A 20,513-nucleotide genomic window follows, 5' to 3' on the forward strand; every position below is an offset into this window, starting at 1 on the left:
ACATGTCACTCTCTGAAGGACAGGGTTGTTTTACCATTTTGGGTCGGCCTCTTGGTTTTGGAATCTTGACTTCTGTAGCTAATGTACACATGGAAAAAAAATCAGTAACTACTAGTTTCTAGTTAAGATACAAATCTGATATAAATATTAGAAATGATACATACTATATAAGAATATGAGTAGCTTATTAGATACAATTATTGCTAAATTTAAAAAACACCTCCCCACCATGATTCAAATGAGCAACAACAAAAAATTTATAAAGAGGTAAACTGAGTAATCCTCATTTTGTCCTTATTATGACTGAGAGGGCTTAAAACATTTTTCTCTATCATTTTGACAGTAATGTCACAAAATTCAACTTTAGAATAGGAAGCAGCACTTATATTTAATATTCATATACATACTATATATATTACTTATGCAGTTACATATCTTTGGAAGTTCGTATTAGAATTCACTGAGTTTCCTAGCACTATTTTATCCACTACAATATGAAACTCCAAAATATTATGTAAATAAAAATTTTTTTTCTTTTCTTGGTATTACTCATCTTACCCCCCATTTTCAGTAAGAATTCTAGTAAAAAGTAGAAAAAAATTCAATTTTGGTTTTGTTTTACTTTGTATTAGGAAGATTTTTCCAAAATATTTCCAATTTGCCAAATTAAGAAAATACTTTTACAGAGCTGCATACTGTAAAAATCAAAATCCCTATCAACAGAGAACGCAAAAATTTAAAATATTAATGGCTTTAATCAAATGCTATTTCTCACTCTCTGATTATAACTCCATTTTGAAACCTTATGACTCTTAAGTGAAAGGTAAAATAAACCCATTATTCATGATAATTTTAACCTCACCACAGCCTCTCTTACCACTATTTAGGGAAAACATAACAGAGATAAAGCAAAGTTTATTTCAAATTTAAATACTTTGAAACAGAGCACAAATCATGTTTATCTCCTTTGAAATCTGTATGTTACACACAATCAATTGCCTTTTCACTTCATTCCAAAATATTTGAGGCAGCAACACTTTAAATGGACTGGAATATTAATCACAAGCCAAACAGATATTTAAACATCAGCAATCCTACCTGCAGGTCGTCCTCTTTTAGGACTCACTTTTAGATTAACAGATGCTGTTGCTGTTGTCACTACTCCTGCCTCCTCAGTTTCTACTTGTTTTTCTGCCTGAATTACAAAAATTTAATTAACTTATTTAGCAAATAGTAGGCACTCAGAAAGTTTAATTCCATGGCAAAAATACGCCAGTCTACGGTAACGTGAATTCAAGTACAGATATAACCTCTATATGATCTTTGTTATTTTTCAACAATCAGAGTAACATCTTCAAACTTAGTTTATAACTCTAGTGAACAATTCTTAAAAATTAACTTCTTAGAAATGAAGTCATTTGTAAAAATAAAGCTAATATTCTTGATGCAATATGGAGAACAAAGTATGTCATTACACTGGAACTAACACTGCTTTTTCTAATTCTTCGTTCATATAGACACATTTTATTTCTAAACTGACACTGTGACCTAACAGTTCTCCTCTAGGAGTTATTCTTATTTCCCATAAGAAGGGATTTACTACAGCATAGAGTAAGGAATCCTCTGACCATTTGCAAACTCTAATGCCCTTTGATAATTGTTGGTATGACTCTCCTGGAGAGAATGGCTTCAAAAGAGAATCAGTATTATTGATTTAAGCATTAACATGGAACAAAGGTTAATAACCACAAATTAGAAACGAAATGTAAACATGAGGCAGCAGTTGGTACTGATCATAACTGCAAGAGGAGGAAAGAGAGAGACCAAAGGAGATGGGCTCCTTTCCCATCTCCCCCAACTCTTTAAAATTCAGCATTAACTGTATCACTAAAGATATAAGCAAGGCACTCAAAAACATGCATAATCCAATCTCATTGATTAAAAAAATTAAAAATTGCCTTTTCATCAATGATTTGATTTGTAAACATAATGCCCAGTGTTGGTAAGCAGGCGGAGAAGCATTCATACATTGACTATCAATGATCAATAAGCTGGTACCAATAAACTAATACTTTATGATAAAGAGTGTAATTATGAATGAGTATTGGCAATAGAGAATGTGCTAATCTCTATATAGGGCTGGACACAGTGGCTCACGCCTGTAATCCCAGCATTTTGGGAGGCCAAGGTAAGTGGATCACTTGTGGTTAGGAGTTCGAGACCAGCCTGACCAACATGATGAAACCCCTTCTCTACTAAAAATACAAAAATTTAATTAGCCAGCCTTGTGGTGCACACCTGTAATCCCAGCTACATGGGAGACTGAGGCAGGAGAATTGCTGGAATTCAGGTGGCAGAGGTTGCAGTGAACCGAGATTCGTGCCACTGCATTCCAGCCTGGGTGACACAGCAAGACTGTCTCAAAAAACAAAAACAAAATCTTTATACGGCAATTCCACTTCTACGAATGTATCCATTTCTTTATTACGTTTTTAAACATTTCTTTTAATAACTGAAACATAATGAAGCATATTAAAAGTATTATTAAAACTCATCTAAGGTAACCCTTGAGTTGTTCTCAGAGAACACTAAAATTCCTCCCTGAACATTATTAGCTCAGGTTTTATTTCTAGAGTTTTAAGAACTTACAAAGTTGACCTGCCCCAATCCTGATTCGATAGCTCTGAGTCAGGGAACCAGGATTCTGTGTTTTTAAAAAGCTCCCCAGTTAACAAAGCTTAATAACTCAAGACTGAGAGCTCTTTTCCTACTGAGAAGAGGGCATAATTTGGCTAAAATTATAACTGATCAATTCTTTGGTGCAAAGAAGACTCTCTTCACTTAACTTTCTGCTTTTGGAAATAAATCAAGACACTGAATAAGAATTATAGGTAGGGTTGGGCGCAGTGGCTCATGCCTGTAATCCCACTCAGCACTTTGGGAGGCTGGGGCGAGCAGATTACTTGAGGTCAGGAGTTCAAGACCAGCCTGACCAACAAGGTGAAACCCCATCTCTATTAAAAATGCAAAAATAAGTCAGGCGCCTGTAATCCCAGCTACTCAAGAGGCTAAGGCAGGAGAATCACTTGAACCCAGGAGGTGGAGATTACAGTGAGCTGAGATCCTGCTACCACACTCCAGCCTGGGCAACAGAGCAAGACTCCATCTCAGAAAAAAATTAAAAAGTTAAAAAAAAAAATTATAGGTAGAAGAGATGGTTTCTAAGGAGGTACCAATAAGCATAACAAGTTCATCGATAATAATTAAAAATATATTAACACTAAGAGATCAGCCCTACCATGCATGTGTGTTCACGACTATTATAGCAAAATCATGCAAGTCAGAACCATTCCTCATGAAAATAAAATCAGAAACATTTTATCTAAAGAAAGGACCAATGAAGCTATATGAAATACACATATTTAAAGTTCTTTCCACTCTTAGGATATGCTTAAATATTTAAACATCTTAAATGCAAATATTTTACACTATTGACTACAGATTTATTTCTTCCGTATTTTACTTGCTCTGAGACCTCTAACCCTTTAATTCATTTTCTCTTCATTTTTTACCCCACTTTCTAGCTCTAACAGCTTCCTTGATCTTAACTAAAAACACGCCACCTCACACGCACACAAAAACCTCATGGGATTACCATTCAAATGCATTCATAAGTCCTCCACATCCTTGTTTTGCTATATCTGTCCCACAAATCCTCAAGAAAGAGGTTACTATACAATTCTACCTTCTCTGTTGTATTATTCCCAGCTGCTGAGGCCTGCTGGAAAAAAAAAAAAGTACAAACATGCATTCATTTTATGCAATCTCAGTTGAGATCTCAAAGTCACTTTACCCTCTCTCTGATCAGGCCTCCTTCTCCCATCAACAGCTGCATCAACACTCAATCCATTCTTCCTGACTTGTACCACACCCAAAGTCTTGCTCTGATGTGGGTAGGGCAGAAGGGAGTAAGGGCCATAGAAAGGAATTCCCTTAATTTCCTGGTGTCCCAAGAAATTTTCAGAGCCTCTTTCATCCCTCTCCTTCAGTGTTAGAGACTGTAACATCCATCTCTTCCTTGTTAAGTCAATTCCTTCAATGTCCCCTCCATTCTCTGATCCAACACATATTTATGTAAAATAATTTATACTGACTCTACATCTGTGATCTTTCCTAATTTTTTTTTTTTTTTTTTTTGGAGACAGAGTCTTGTCCTGTCGCCCAGGCTGGAGTGCAGTGGCCGGTTCTCAGCTCACTGCAAGCTCCGCCTCCCGGGTTTATGCCATTCTCCTGCCTCAGCCTCCCAAGTAGCTGGGACTACAGGTGCCCGCCACCTCGCTCGGCTAGTTTTTTGTATTTTTTTTTTTAGTGGAGACGGGGTTTCACCATGTTAGCCACTTGATCTCCTGATCTTGTGATCCGCCCGTCTCGGCCTCCCAAAGTGCTGGCATTACAGGCTTTCCTAATTTTGCAAAGAAAGTGTTAGGGCATCTACTGTCTTTTGTCATTTTAACACTTTCCCTTAGCCATGAAAACCCCTATTAAGTTGCCACATTCTCCTTTCCTTCAAATATTTCAAAAGCACAGTGTAACTTTACCATTAAACATTTATTCTCTAACCCCTTAATTTAGTTTCTGTCCTTACCATTCAACTAAATGGAGTTCACCTGAAAGTATCCTAGAAGAGTCTATTTGGCAAGTATCTTACTGGGACCCTCTGTATATCAGGACATTACTGACCACTTCTTCATTCTGGAACGTTCTCCCTTCCCTTGTTTAGCTTGATATCCTCTTAGATTTTCTCTTGACAGTTCATTCTCAGCCATAATTTCACAGAGCAACCTTCCCCACTCTCCATTATATTCCTTCAGGATTCTGGTTTCTGTATCCTCTCAATAAACAATTCTCCTTTGACCTCATCTATTACCCTGTCTTCATGCCAGAGACTGCATCTGTAACTTACATCTTCTCTCTTTTTGGTGCCAGAACAATATATATACAAAATATATATCTCTTCACTCCAATTCCCACAGGTGCTTCACCTTCCCCTTACTCATGCCTGTGATTCCAAACCAACATCCTCTGCACTCCCAATAACTAGTTATTCAAGTAAAGACCTTGGAGCCACCTTAGATTCTGCCCCCCGCCTTCACCAGCCACTTCTCATCAACCATCAACTTAACCTCTTTAAGTGCTCTTAAATCCCATCTCTCGTCTATACCACTTAAAAAATCTGCTATAAGATCCTTGTCCTTCCAGTCTCATGCCAACTCCTTAGAAAGGCCGTTTGTAGCCTAGTCAGCTGCCAACTCACTAACTCCCCATTTAGACCCTCTTATTTTAAATATTTATTTTTTGTCTCAAAAAAAAAAAAAAAATTAAGTTCAATGGAAACAAAGACCTTGTCTTCTTTATTGACTACTCAAATCCATGCCAAGGCAAGTTAGTACTAAAATTCTGAAAGAATTTTACAGTGAACTGGTTTCAATGCCCCAATCCAATCCCCATCATTCACACTGCTTTAAAAAAATGATGCATTCTTTGGGAGGCCAAGGCAGGTGGATCACAAGGTCAGGAGTTCAAGACCAGCCTGGCCAACATAGTGAAACCCCGTCCCTACTAAATATACAAAAAATTAGCTGGGTATGGTGGCAGATACCTGTAATCCTAGCACTTTGGGAGACAGAGGTGAGCGGATCACTTGAGGCCAGGAGTTTGAGACCAGCCTGGCCACTATGGTGAAACCCCATCTCTACTAAAAATACAAAAATTAGCCAGGCGTGGTGGTGCACGTCTGTAATCCCAGCTATTCAGGAGGCTGAGGTAGGAGAATCGCTTGAACCCAGGAGGTGGAGGTTGCAGTGAGCTGAGATCACGCCACTGCACTCCAGTCTGGGTGACAGAATGAGACTCTGTATCCAAAAAAAAAAAACACCCAAATTTATATTAAAAAAAAGAAAAAAATGAGGCATCAGGTTGGGCACAGAGGCTCACGTCTGTAATCCCAGTGCTTTGGGAGGATTACCGGAGGCTGGGAGTTTGAGATAAGCCTAGGCAACATAGCAAAACCCCATCTCTATTTAAAAAAAAAAAAGAAAAAATGGCCAGGCCCGGTGCCGTAATCCCAGCGCTTCAGAAGGCTGAGATGGCCGGATCACCTGAGGTCAGGAGTTCAAGACAAGCCTGGCCAACATGGTGAAACCCTGTCTCTACTAAAAACACAAAAATCAGCCAGGCGCGGTGGCTCACGCCAGCACTTTGGGAGACCAAGGCGGGTGGATCACTTGAGGCCAGGAGTTCAAGACCAGCCTGGCCAACATAGTAAAACCCCATTTCTACTAAAAATACAAAAAAATTAGGCGGGCATGGTGGTGTGCACCCGTAATCCCAGCTAATCGGGAGGCTGAGGAAGGAGAATCACGTGAACCTGGGAGGCGAAGGCTGCAGTGAGCCGAGATGGTGCCACCGCACTCCAGCTGGTGCAACAGTGTGAGAATCCATCTCAAAACAAAACAAAACAAACCACCAAAAAATACAAAAATTAGCCAGGCATGGTGGTGTGTGCCTGTAATCCCAGTTTGGGAGGCCCAGGCAGGAAAACTGTTTGAACTCGGTAGGTGGAGGTTGCAGTGAGCCAAGATTGCTCCACTTCACTCCAGCCTGGACAACAGAGCGAGCTCCGTCTCAGGAAAAAAAAAAAAAAAGGCCGGGTGCGGTGGCACACTTCTGGTAGTCCCCACTATTAGAGAGGGTAAGATGGGAAAATCCCTTGAGCCCAAAAGTTTGAGGCTGCAGTGAGGTGCGATTGCACCAGTGCACTACTCTAGCCTATGTATTAGAGCGAGACCCCATCTCTTAAAAATTTTTTTAAAGGAGGTATCTAAAATTTGAAGTAATTCAATCATTTCCCATCACTTCTGTAAGTTCCAAGGTCTTTAGGACAACGTCAGGTTTTTTTGGTACCTATTCCCTCAAACTTTATGGTGTGTTAATACTGAAATGCAATACTCAAGATGCTTGAAACGGAATTTCTGCTATGTGTCTGTATATGCTATTCAAATTGCTTCATGTGTCCTTCGCTGCTCCTTCATCTGCCTGACAAAATTCTGCCTGTATTTTAAAATCCTGTTATCACACCACCTCCAACCCATACTACATAGCAAATAAGCCACTATAATTATTTATTTTCACAGTTTACCTCCTCATGAGATACTGAACTCTTGGTTTTCTTTGTATCTTTGGTATATAATAATAATTTGAGACATAAATAGGTCAGAAAAGGGTGTGAACAAAACTTCGTATATCGAAGGAAAATTTCATATTAATTAAAAGCCTACTATGTACCTAACCTTGCACTGTCACTCACACTCATTTCTCACAACAATGTTGTGAAGTAACAATAACAAAAACATAATGGACAACACTTATATAGCACTTACTAGTGTTTAGGTACCAGGATTTAGCATAAACATTTTACATATGTTAAATCATTTCATCCTCCACAACCTTCGAGTATGTATTTCTAGCCATTTTAGAGAAACTGAAGCAGTCATTAAAATGAATGAAAACTGGTGCATTTCATTTCCTTTACCACTCAAGTTATTTTAAAGGTGCTACATCACTAAGAAAGAAACACAGATAGTTTTGCCAAGTAAAACATAACCCATAAAAAATTAAAGGGTTTAGAATAAAAGCTGAAATTTAAAGTTTCATTATATCTACTCTCCCTCAACCCAACTGAAATAAAAATTCTTTTCAGATCCCTGTGATTGGTAAGTCCGTGAAATTACCTTTCTCTTTCTCCCTCTTCTGGCAGCTTTTGGAGTAGTTATGTCAACTGCTTTAGTCACATCCTAAAAAAGAAAAAAGAAAACTGAATACTGAATAAATCATTCCAGGAATGAAAGAAACCTTCTTAAACTAAAAGTCACAAGCATGTTTAACTAAAAGCACTGGGGAAATTTGTTTTGCTCTGTAGAGTTCTGAAATTATCAACATTATGTCTCAACATTAATAAAGTGAGAAAAATGCATTTCCACTGTCAGATCAAATATAAAAGTCATGCTTGCTAGTACACCAGGAAGTTTGTCTATTTACATTTATAAAACTACTTTTTCTACACTAGAATTCTGAATTTTAGGATTGTGAATTTTAAAGGGTGGCTGGGACTTTGAAGATCGTCTCCAACCACTTCATGAGGCCTAGAAGGGCTAAATGAGTAATCTTTATACACAGATCATATACAGTTGGACATCAATCTAGGTTTTTAAAAATTTAGTCTAATGCTCTTTCCAGTAAATCCATCCCAATATACTTCCCTTTAAAAAATATTCTTAACACTACCACACCCTATAGTTGTACTTCATGTTTTACGCATAAAAATAACTTCAAATAACATGTATGCATCTTAAAGATGCACAACTTGTTTAGCAATAGTGTATTTAATACTTACACAAGGAAATAAGCCTTAAATATTTTCTAATTCACTTTTCAAGTACTTTAAAAATTACTTACTAATAATCATGGCCAACTTATTTCATTATTTGTTCCTTGAAACAAAACGGGTTTAAAATGTTAGGAGAAACAGAACATACCTCATTGCTGGTTTTTTCTTCATGGTCGGTATCTTCCTTTGAAACACTAGTTTCCTTTTCTTCAACTTCAACATCAGATGATGCATTTGATTGTTTAGTTGCTGCCTGTGAGCAATCAACTCTATTAATTTTGCAAAATAAGTTTTTACCCCAATAATATACGCAATTCTTTATTTTTATTTTTATTTTTTTTTAGAGATAGGGTCTCACTCTATCACCCAGGCTGGAGGCAGTGGTGCAATCGTGGTTCACTGAAGCCTCAATTTCTGGGCTCAAGGCATCCTCCCTCCTCAGCCTGAGCCCAGGAGGTCAAGACTGTTGTGAATCATGATTGCACCACTGTACCCCAGCCTCTGCAACACAGTCTCAAAAAATAAAAAAATTCCAAGACTATATGCTGACAAGGCTTGGCAATTTGGAGGATGAAAAAGACCATAAAGGTGCAATCACAGGACAAATGATCCAAGAGAAATTACAAAACGTAGTCAGGCACTGTGGCTCACATCTGTAATCCCAGTACTTTGGGAGGCTGAGGCAGGCGGATTGCTTGAGGTCAGGAGTTCAAGACTAGCCTGGCCAATATGGTGAAACCCCATCTCTACCAAAAATACAAAAATTAGCCAGGCACGGTGTGATGCGCCTGTAATCCCAGCTACTCAGGAAGTTGAGGCACAAGTATAGCTTAAACCCAGGAGGCAGAAGTTGCAGCGAGCCAAGATCAAGATTGCACCACTGCATTCCAACCTGGGTGACAGAGCAAGACTCTGTCTCCAGAAAAAAAATAAAAAAGAAAAGAAAATTACAAGACATTAATTTTCAGAAAACAATCAATTCCGTCTGTTAGACAGATGTCTTCCCACTACACAGTCAAGGCAATAATGATGAGAAACCACGTAGCCATTCAACAAATATTTAGTGATTAGCTATTCTTCTCACACATGCACATGCTGGGCACACAGGACATTAACCTTTGTTCACAGAGGCAACATAACTCTGTAGCAGGTACAGACAAGTACAGAAACAGTTATGATATGGTTTGATGAATCCATTAACAAGTAAGTACTCGGAGGTAATAAAGTCACTTATGATCATTTAATGTGGCCTTGGAGCATCAATGAAAGATTTATATGTTCCAGATAGAACAGTATCTAAAAAGTTCTCTAAGAAAAAGCATGGCACATGTGAAGAAATAAAATTTACAGGTTTAAGAGTAAAAAGCGGGCCAGGCGCAGTGGCTCAAGCCTGTAACCCCAGCACTTTGGGAGGCCGAGACGGGTGGATCACGAGGTCAGGAGATCGAGACCATCCTGGCTAACATGGTGAAACCCCGTCTCTACTAAAAAATAACAAAAAACTAGCCAGGCGAGGTGGCGAGCACCTGTAGTCCCAGCTACTCGGGAGGCTGAGGCAGGAGAATGGTGTAAACCGGGAGGCAGAGCTTGCAGTGAGCTGAGATCTGGCCACTGCACTCCAGCCTGGGCGACAGAGCAAGACTCCATCTCAAAAAAAAAAAAAAGTAAAAAGCTAGGCCGGGCATGGTGGCTCATGCCTGTAATCCCAGCACTTTGGGAGGTCGAGGCGGGTGGATCACAAGGTCAGGAGTTCAAGACTTGCCTGGCCAAGATGGTGAAACCCCGTCTCTACTAAAAATACAAAAATTAGCCAGGCATGGTGGCAGGCGCATGTAATCCCAGTTACTCAGGAGGCTGAAGCAAGAGAATAGCTTGAACCCGGGGTGGGGGGGTGGTGCGGAGGCTTCAGTGAGCCGAGACTGCGCCACTGCACTCCAGCCTGGGTGACAGAGTAAGACTGTCTCAAAAATAAATAAATAAAAATAAAATAAAAAAGGCTAAAAAGCTGTAGAATTTCCACTTTGTTGCTACCTCCCTTCTTTAGGTTTACTCATGCTCTTCCCAATTTTTGGACCTCAGGTCTTAAAAAGAGGACATTTATTGATGAATGAGAAACTGTCCCAATTATCTTCATAAAGACCTCCTCTCATAGCGCTCTGATCTTATTATAAAGCCATCTGTTTACTTTAAATCGTAAGAGCTCTGAGACATTCATTTGGGAATACGTACAACAACTGAAGAGTGCAATCGACAATACAAAACATTTTCCTAAACCTATAACCCCAGCATTTTGGGAAGCCGAGGCAGGCAGATCACAAGGTCAGGAGATCGAGACCATCCTCGCTAACACAGTGAAACCCCGTCTCTACTAAAAATACAAAAAATTAGGCTGGGCGTGGTGGCTCAGGTCTGTAATCCCAGCACTTTGGGAGGCTGAGGCGGGCGGATCACAAGGTCAGGAGATCGAGACCATCCTGGCTAACACGATGAAACCCTGTCTCTACTAAAAATACAAAAAATTAGCCAGACGTGGTGGCAGGCACCTGTAGTCCCAGCTACTCAGGAGGTTGAGGCAGGAGAATGGTGTGAACCCAGGAGGCGGAGCTTGCAGTGAGCTGAGATGGCGCCACTACACTCCAGCCTTGGTGACAGAGCGAGACTCCGTCTCAAAAAAAAAAAAAATTTTTTTTCTCTAAATCACATCAATACCAACACAAAGGAAAATAAGAGAACAGGTGTTTTCTGTAGTATGATAAAAATGAAACAAATTGGATAAAGGCAAACCACTCCATGAAAATTTAGTATCACATGTAAATTAATAAAAGCTCTGGACCCATGGGAAAAAACACAGAAAAGAAAGTATAAGGTGGCTGCTGACACCAATAAATATAATTTGCACAGTGTTATATTTGTCACATATTAATTTAACTCATGAGGTTCATATTTGAATACAATTCTATGGATTTAGAAATTAAAGGCTGGGTGCAGTGGTTCACGTCTGTAATCCCAGCACTTTGGGAGGCTGAGGTGGGTGGATCACCTGAAGTCAGGAGTTTGAGGCCAGTCTGGCCAACATGACAAAATCCTGGCTCTACTAAAAATACAAAAAGTTAGCCAGGTGTGGTGGCGGGCACCTGTAACCCAGCTACTCGGGAGGCTGAGGCAGGAGAATCACTTGAACCCGGAAGGCATAAGTTGCAGAGAGCCAAGACTGCACCATTGCACTCCAGCCTCGGTGACAAGAGCGAAACTCCATCTCAAAAAAATAATAATAATAATAATAATAAAAGAGAATAAGAAAATTAAAGCACACATCATGTAAGTTGCAAAACCTAAATTTAGGAGAATAGTACATACAGCTTTAAAGTCAATGATGTATTAAACCCTCAATCAGGAGGAGTTAAATAACTGAATAATTCCCAGTTTCTTGAGATCTGTTTACACAAAATAATGATTTCGTCAATTCGTTTTGATATAAAATGTCCAAGGTTCAACCTCACAAATAAGAACACAACAAGCTAATATGAAATTCACAAGGCTTTTAGTATTTATTTTCCTACAGCCAGGATAGTGATTATTCCCCAGGATTAAATAAGTAATACCAAATTTTATGTAATGACTTACCTGTTGACTTGAAAATTTCACTTTTGGATTGTTATCTATCTCCCATAAACCTTCATTAAAACCTTTTCTTTTATTTGGTTTGCCATATTTTTCCTTATTTTCTGAGTAAGGAAATATATCCTTTGGTCCTAAAAAAGCACTAAAAAAGGAGGAGGGAGGACGTTGAGTACAAAGCAAGCTCAAATATATAATTTATTAAATAATACACCCTATTATGCAATTATCAAAAATGCATAATCTAAACTGCATTACAAATCTTATATAAGTTAAAGGACAATTAATAATTCCAAATACTTTCATTAAATTCAGTAACAAGCTACTACTTAAATCTGTAATTCTATTAAGTAAAACCACAGAGGTTGCACAATGTGAATGTACTTAACACTGCTGAATGATACACTTAAAAATGGTTAAATCGCCAGGCGCGGTGGCTTACACCTATAATCCCACCATTTTGGGAAGCTAAGGTGGATGGATTACCTGAGCTCAGGAGTTTGAGACCAGCCTGGCCAACATGATGAAACCTTGTTTCTACTAAAAATACAAAAATTAGGCGGGCATGGTGGCGCACACCTATAGTTCCAGCTACTTGGGAGGCTGAGGCAGGAGAATCACTTGAACCCAGGAGGCGGAGGTTGCAGTGAGCTGACACGCCACTGCACTCCAGCCTGGGCGACAGTCAGACTCCATCTCAAAAAAAACACAAAGTTAATAAATTTGTTTTTTTTAACCTACGATGATAAACTACAAACTTTGACACATGAGCATTAATCAATACATTTAACTGCACCCCAAATATAGTTTCACTTCAAAATAACTTCTTATATTATACAACTCACAAAACTTACCACGTTTTTAAAATGATCAATGAGTTATGTTAAGAATTTCATTTTACTCAATGAGAGAATCAGACATGTTATAACCCATTCATTCATATAGGTACAATCAATTCTTGCTATCTGCGGTAGTAATGTTCTATAAAGTCACTGTGAAAACTGAATTAGCAAATAACTCAACCATTGCTCCTAGGGGAAATACAGGGTTAAGTTCCTGTAATCACAAGGTTTTCATAAACCAATAAATACATAAACTCATTTTACGTGTGTTTCCATTATTAAAGACACCTTATTTAATACAGATTGCTAACTCATTAACACTGAACTCACAGCCAACAGCGTATGTAACATGCGCTTTCTCTGTAAAGCACATTATAACCTTCTCGTACTTACCAACACTAAAGAACACTTTAGCATTAGGCTTGGGGGCTGGTTTAATTGGCAAAATGACCAACAAAAGCACAAAAATGCAAAACCCATGGCAATAAACAGATTGCAAAAAAGATACTTGCTTACAGTATGAGTGCTGAAAAAAAGAAGGCAAGCATTCCCTTGTTCAATCTCAGCTAAGAATGTGTTGTATCAGGACACTCAAATGTTTCTGCTACTCAGTGCATGTTTGTGACTGACCTGTACAACAAGTACTACTGATCTGGGCTTACAAATAAATTTCAGTGAGTAGGTACATTCGCAAATATGGAATCCACAAATAATGAGCCTCAACTGTTTGCATGTGTGTGTACATATATACACAGACAGTTCTTAATTTACTAAGAGGTTATGTCCCAATAAGCCCACTGTAAATCTAAAATATCTTAAGTCAGAAATCCATTTAAATACCATGAAAAACCCACTCAAGTCAAAAATCTAAGTTGTTAGTCCATTCTCACACTGCTATGAAGAAATACCCGAGACTGGGTAATTTCTATAGAAAAGAGGTTTAACTGACTCACAGGTTCCACATGGCTGGGGAGGCCCCAGGAAACTTACAATCATGGCAGAAGGCCCCTCTTCACAGGGCCTCAGAAGAGAATGCATGCAAGCAGGGAAAATGTCAGACACTTAAGAAACCATCAGATCTCATGAAACTCACTACTACAAGAACAGCATGGGGGAAACCACCTCCATCATTCAATTACCTCCACCTGGGTCCGCCCTTAACACATGGGGATTATTAGAATTCAAGGTGAGATTTGGGAGGGGACACAGAGCCAAACCATATCATTCTGCCCCGGCCCCTTTCAGAATCATGCCCTTTTAACAGTCCCCCAAAGTCTTAACTCATTCCAGCATTAACCCAAAAGTCCAAGTCCAAAGTCTCATCTGAGACAAGCCAAGTCTCTTCCACCTAGGAGCCTGTAAAATCAAAAGCAAGTTAGTTACTTCCTAGATACAATGGGGGGACAGGTACTGGCTATAAACACCCATCCCAAATGGGAGAAATTGGCTAAAACAAAGGGGCTACAGGCCCCATGCAAGTCCGAAATCTAATAGGGGCAGTCAAGTTCCAAAATGATCTCCTTTGACTCCATGTCTCACATCCAGATCATGCAAACGTAAGAGGTGAGCTCCCATAGCCTTAAAATGCTCTGCCCCTATGGTTTTGTATGCTACACACCCCACCTTGGGCTGGCGTTGAATGTCTGCAGCTTTTCCAAGTGCATGGTGCAAGCTGTCAGTGGATCTACCATCATCGGGTCTGGGGGATGGCGACCTTCTTCTCATAGCTCTACTAGATAGTGCCCCAGTGGGGACTCGGTGTGGGGGATCCAACCCCACATTTCCCTTCCACACAGTCCTAGCAGAGGTTCTTGAACCATGAAGTCTTTGTCCCTGCAGCAAACTTCTACCTGGACATCCAGGCATTTCCACATGTCTTTGGAAATCTAGGCAGTTTCCCAAACCTCAATTCTTGTCTTCTGCACACCCGCAGACCCAACACCACGTGGAAGCTGCCAAGGCTTGGGGCTTGCACCCTATGAAACAACAGCCTCAGCTATACCTTGGTCCCTTTTAGCCAAGACTGGAGCAGCTGGGACACAGGGCACCAAGTCCCAAGGCTGCACGCAGCAAGGGAGGCCCTGGACCCAGCCCAGGAAACCATTTTTCCCTCCTAGACCTCCAGTCCTATGATGAGAGGGGCTGCCATGAAGGTCTCTGATATGCCTTGGAGGCGTTTTCCCCCTTGTCTTGGTGATTAGCATTTGGTGGCCAGCTTGAATTTCTCCTCAGAAAATGGGTTTTTCTTTTCTACTGCATCATCGGGCTGCAAATTTTCCTTTTATGCTCCGTCACTTCCTAAATGCCTTGCTGCTTAGAAATTTCTTCTGCCAGATACTCTAAATCATCTCTCTCAAGTACAGAGTTCCACAGATCTCTAGGGCAAAGGAAAAAAGCCACCAGTCTCTCTGCTAAAGCACAGCAAGACTGATCTTTACTCCAGTTCCCAACAAGTTCCTCATCTCCATCTGAGACTACCTCAACCTGGAGTTCGTTGTCCATATCATTATCAGCATTTGGGTCAAAGCCATTCAACAAGTCTCCAGAAGTTCTCAACTTTCCCATATTTTCCTGTCTTCTTGTGAGCCCTCCAAACTGTTCCAACCTCTGCCTGTTGTTACCCAGTTCCAAAGTCACTTCCACATTTTCAGGTATCTTTACAGCATCAGTCCGCTTTCTGGTACCAATTTACTGTATTAGTCGGTTCTCATGCTGCTATGAGGAAATAGCCAAGACTGGATAGTTTATAAAGAAAAGAGGTTTAATTGACTCAAAGTTCCGCATGGCTGGAGAGGCCTCAAGAAACTTACAATCATGGCAGAAGGTACCTCTTCACAGGGGCGCAGGAGAGAGAATGAGTGCAAGCAGGGGAAATGCCAGACACTTAAACCATCAGATCTCATGAGACTCACTATCATGAGAACAGCATTTGGGAAATCACCCCCATCATTCAATTACCTCTACTTGGTCCTGTCCTTGACCTGTGGGGATTATTACAATTCGAGGTGCGATTTGGGTAGGGACACAGAGCCAAATCGTATCAGTAGGTCAGGGACCATCTGTACATATATATTTAGAGGCATTATCCAGGACGGACCCTGTACATCTCCTCCCCACATCAGTGAGTCATATAGAGAAGTCTGTCAGTTCTATAAAGCTAGACATAAGTATGTTGATAATTTTACTATGACAGCTGATATACATATACTCCCCAAAGCAACAGGAAAATGGAATTGATACTTTTTTCCTCTAAAATGTACTAACTTTTAAAATTATTACTATCATTAGATGTATATCACAAATTCCTTATCTGCTAAAATTCTTTAAGAATTAGGGAACTAATGAGTACAGTTAACATTCTAGTTAGAATTTTTTAAAGGCTCTAAAATAAAATTTCAATTAAAAGAAAGCTTAAGAGTTCTATTTAAATATGGCCGGGAGTGGTGGATCATGCCTATAATCCCAGCACTTGGGAGGCCTAGCCGGGGGGATCACCTGAGGTCAGGGTCAAAAGCCAGCCTGGCCGACGTGACAAAACGCTATCTTTACTAAAAATACAAAATTAGCCAGGCGTGGTGGCGCACGCCTGTAATCCCAGCTACTTGGGAGGCTGAGGCAGGAGAATCACTTGAACCTGGGAGGTGGAGGTTATGGGAAGCCAAGATCGCACCACTGCACCCCAGCCTGGGCAACAAGAGCAAAAGTGTGCCTCAAAAAAATAAAATAAATATATATATATAAAAAATGAGGGTATATAAAAGTCAGCTTTAATATTTAAATTCTGTAATGTTCATTGTATCCATGTATCTTAACTGCACATCCCATTTTCAAAGTAATATTATGCTAGGATTAAGGCAAACCAATTATTTACCAAATTTACTTTGGAGTTAAACTGAAATCATCTCATTCCATCAAAAACTGAAGATTTTACTAGACATCATTAATTCCTGTCCATAATCTCAAATTAGAAAAATTAACACATTTAGCTATAGCAGTACAACATTCCTCTTATGTAACAGGTTTCAAATTCCAAGTAAATGACTTGAGTTAAACCTCCATGAAAATATATTTCTGGTCAGAACAAACCAATTCAACACAAATTCTCCCTCCTGAAAAACAACAGTAAAGAGATTATTTTAAAAGTATAAACTCTTAAGACAAAAATAAAATTTGGAAGCTAAAAACAAGACTGAAGAAGTTGAATCTTAAGCACCCCCATTTACTAAATTAACATCCCCAAAGGGCTCAAAATTGCGGTCACCAGAAACTTCAGGAGTAGGAAAAGACCTCAAAAATAATTACAAGAAAATGTTTTAAAACCTCAAATGTGGCTTTTTTTTAACAGTATGGCTGGCTCTAAGTCTAAAAGCCACTGAAGACTGATCTACCACAAAGTTACTGTATAAAGATTAGAGATAAATTTTTTTACATGAATCATTTTTCTTAACCTCAAAGCAGTTCTTAAAAATGACCAAGCAAGGCAATCTTAATAATCAATTGGAAAAGTTACAACTGTTCTGTGACCTTTAAAAACTGTCAGAACATTAAGCAGTCTGTTACTGACAGTTACGTAAATGCATACAGAAACGAAATAGTAAAACCAATACTTACTTAGTATTCTGTAACTTAAAACATTAGGAACACTGAGATTAAAGTGTATCATTTCTTCGTTAAAACAAAACAAAACATGGCCGGGCGCGGTGGCTCAAGCCTGTAATCCCAGGACTTTGGGAGGCCCAGACGGGCGGATCACGAGGTCAGGAGATCGAGACCATCCTGGCTAACACGATGAAACTCCGTCTCTACTAAAAAATACAAAAACTAACTGGGCGAGGTGGCGGGCGCCTGCAGTCCGAGCTACACGGGAGGCTGAGGCAGGAGAATGGCATAAACCTGGGAGGCGGAGCTTGCAGTGAGCTGAGATCCGGCCACTGCACTCCAGCCCGGGCAACAGAGCAAGACTCCATATCAAAAAACAAAACAAAACAAAACAAAGAATAGTTTTCAACAGGGCCGGGTACGGTGGCTCACGCCTTTAATCCCAGTACTTTGGGAGGTCGAGGTGGGTGGATCACAAAGTCAGGAGTTCGAGACCAGCCTGGCCAATATGGTGAAGCCCCATCTCTACTGAAAACACAAAAAAATTAGCTGGGCGTGGTAGCACATGCCTGTAATCCCAGCTACTCAGGAGGCTGAGGCAGGGGAATTGCCTGAACCCAGGAGGCAGAGGTTGCAGTGAGCCGAGATTGCGCCACTACATTCCAGTCTGGGTGACAAAGCGAGACTCCATCTCCAAAAAAAAAAAAAAAAAAGAATACTTTGAACAGTGCTTGCCTTCTTCTAGTGATACTAATTATGATATGGCATGAGTCTATCTTCTATGCCTTGGCAAATTGTTATACTCCTTTCTAAGTTTGGATCAGATTCCAATATTTTACCCTTCATGCTTTCAATGTTGTGAAATATCCTCAATGTTTTTTGTTGGTATCACTTCTACTAATAGGATATCTTCATCTTTTCCATTACAACTACCTTTTTCATTTACGCTGATAAGCTTGCCTTCACTAAGTTTCTCTGGCTGGACAATTAGTGTCTGTCCAACTGCAAACCATCTATATTTACAAGGTAAGCCATTTATTCTATTATTCCATTTATATTAAATTCAAATTTCCCATCTAGCATTATGATTTTTACTGCACTATCATCTTTGATGATCAATTTCCTCATTTATTTTGGTAAACTGTCACATGGGGACATCATTAGGAGAGAGAGGCCAACTATACATCCCACTGTGCATGATTTTGAGAAACTGATGCACGGTGACCAATCACCAAGAAACTTTGAAAGTGACATTATATGCACCTGTAATTTACATCTCAATTTGTGGGTTGAAAGACTAGCAGCAAATTTTGTAGTTGATGTAATTACAGTTAATACGGCAGGGTAGGTGAAATTTTAACCATGTTGTTAGGGGACTGTTATTTAGCTAAGTCATGGCAATTGAAATTTGTGCCTACAGGAACTATGTAAAGCTAAGGACTGCCTATTACAGGTTTGAGCCACCGCGCCCGGCCTAAATTCCACTTTTAACAGACAGCAGTATTGCCATTCCTGCTTTCTTTGTGACATTATATCATTACTTGGTCTTGTTTTGTTTGAGCTTTGTCTCACAAAATTAAGACATAGCAAACTCAAGCCTGTAATCCCAGCACTTTGGGAGGCCGAGATGGGTGGATCACGAGGTCAGGAGATCAAGACCATCCTGGCTAACATGGTGAAACCCCGTCTCTACTAAAAAATACAAAAAAAACTAGCCGGGTGAGGTGGCGGGTGCCTATAGTCCCAGCTACTCGGGAGGCTGAGGCAGGAGAATAGCGTAAACCCAGGAGGCGGAGCTTGCAGTGAGCCGAGATCCGGCCACTGCACTCCAGCCTGGGCGACAGAGCGAGACTCCATCTCAAAAAAAAAAAAAAAAAGACATAGCAAAATGGTTTATTAACACATAAAGTATTAATGAAACTATATTTATTCATAAAATGTAATGTTTGCATTTAGCTTTATTCACACCACCTCATTTTACACGTACCTTTTCATTACAATTGGTTTTTAATTTTGCTAAGTAAGTTTTTAAAAAAATTCACCCCTTACTCCTACTCCCAGATTCAGATTTACAAGTTGTACCTTTCATAAATTTTTTTATTTGGAGAGGGAGTCTCACTCGGTCGCCCAGGCTGGAGTGCAGTGGCGCAATCTAGGCTCACTGCAAGCTCCGCCTCCCGGGTTCACGCCGTTCTCCTGCCTCAGCCTCCCAAGCGAGAAGCTGGGACTGCAGGCGCCCGCCACCACACCTGGCTAATTTTTTCTATTTTCAGTAGAGATGGGGTTTCACCGTGTTAGCCAGGATGGTCTCGATCTCCTGACCTCATTATCTGCCCGTCTCGGCCTCCCAAAGTTCTGGGATTACAGGCATAAGCCACTGCGGCCGGCCCTGTACCTTTCATTAACCATTACGGTTCAACTGATGTCATACATAAATTCACGAATCTTAATATACCAAAAATTAACTATGTCCTTCCAACTGAAAGACTTTTACAAATGTAAATTCATAAGTACAAAAAACTTTTAAATTTGCACATTTTTTTTTAGTTCACATAATTCAACATCATTAAGTTATTCAGGAAATGTAAATCAAAAATCACAAGATACCACCCTCACTGCCACTCAGGCGGCCAAAAAATAACAAATAATAACAAGTGTTGGCAAGGATGTGGAGAAACTGGAACTCTCATACAATTGCTGGTTGGATGTTAAACGGTGCAGCTGATTTGGAAAGTCTGAGAGTTTCTCAAAATATTAAACATGAAGTTACATCTGACCCAGGAATTTTCTCCTAGAGAAATGAAAACTTATGTTCACAAAAAAACTTCAACACAAATGTTCACAGCATTATTCATGAAAGCCAAAAGTAAAAATAACTCAAATGTCTATCAAGTGATGAATAAATACAATACAGTAACTCAATATAATGGAATATTTGACAATAAAAAGTAATAATGCACTATCACATCCAGGCTAGAGCATGGATGAACCTTGAAAATCATCATCCT

General features: G+C 39.7%; 1 protein-coding gene across 4 annotated transcripts in view; it reads right to left on the reverse strand.

The window, feature by feature from the left end:
• PSIP1 (PC4 and SRSF1 interacting protein 1) overlaps positions 1–20,513 on the reverse strand; it is a 50,632-nt gene that overhangs the window by 14,948 nt on the left and 15,171 nt on the right. For all 4 annotated transcript variants that reach the window (XM_007969195.3, XM_007969196.3, XM_037998372.2 and 1 more), the window contains exons 4-8: positions 12,071–12,209; positions 8,595–8,699; positions 7,791–7,853; positions 1,099–1,195; positions 3–78 (exon numbers count right to left, since the gene is read on the reverse strand). In XM_007969195.3, the coding sequence (XP_007967386.1) occupies positions 3–78; positions 1,099–1,195; positions 7,791–7,853; positions 8,595–8,699; positions 12,071–12,209 (480 nt within the window). The remainder of the gene's footprint in view (positions 1–2; positions 79–1,098; positions 1,196–7,790; positions 7,854–8,594; positions 8,700–12,070; positions 12,210–20,513) is intronic.

The sequence above is a fragment of the Chlorocebus sabaeus genome, chromosome 12 (genome assembly GCF_047675955.1).
Source record: "Chlorocebus sabaeus isolate Y175 chromosome 12, mChlSab1.0.hap1, whole genome shotgun sequence".
NCBI classification, from domain to species: domain Eukaryota; kingdom Metazoa; phylum Chordata; class Mammalia; order Primates; family Cercopithecidae; genus Chlorocebus; species Chlorocebus sabaeus.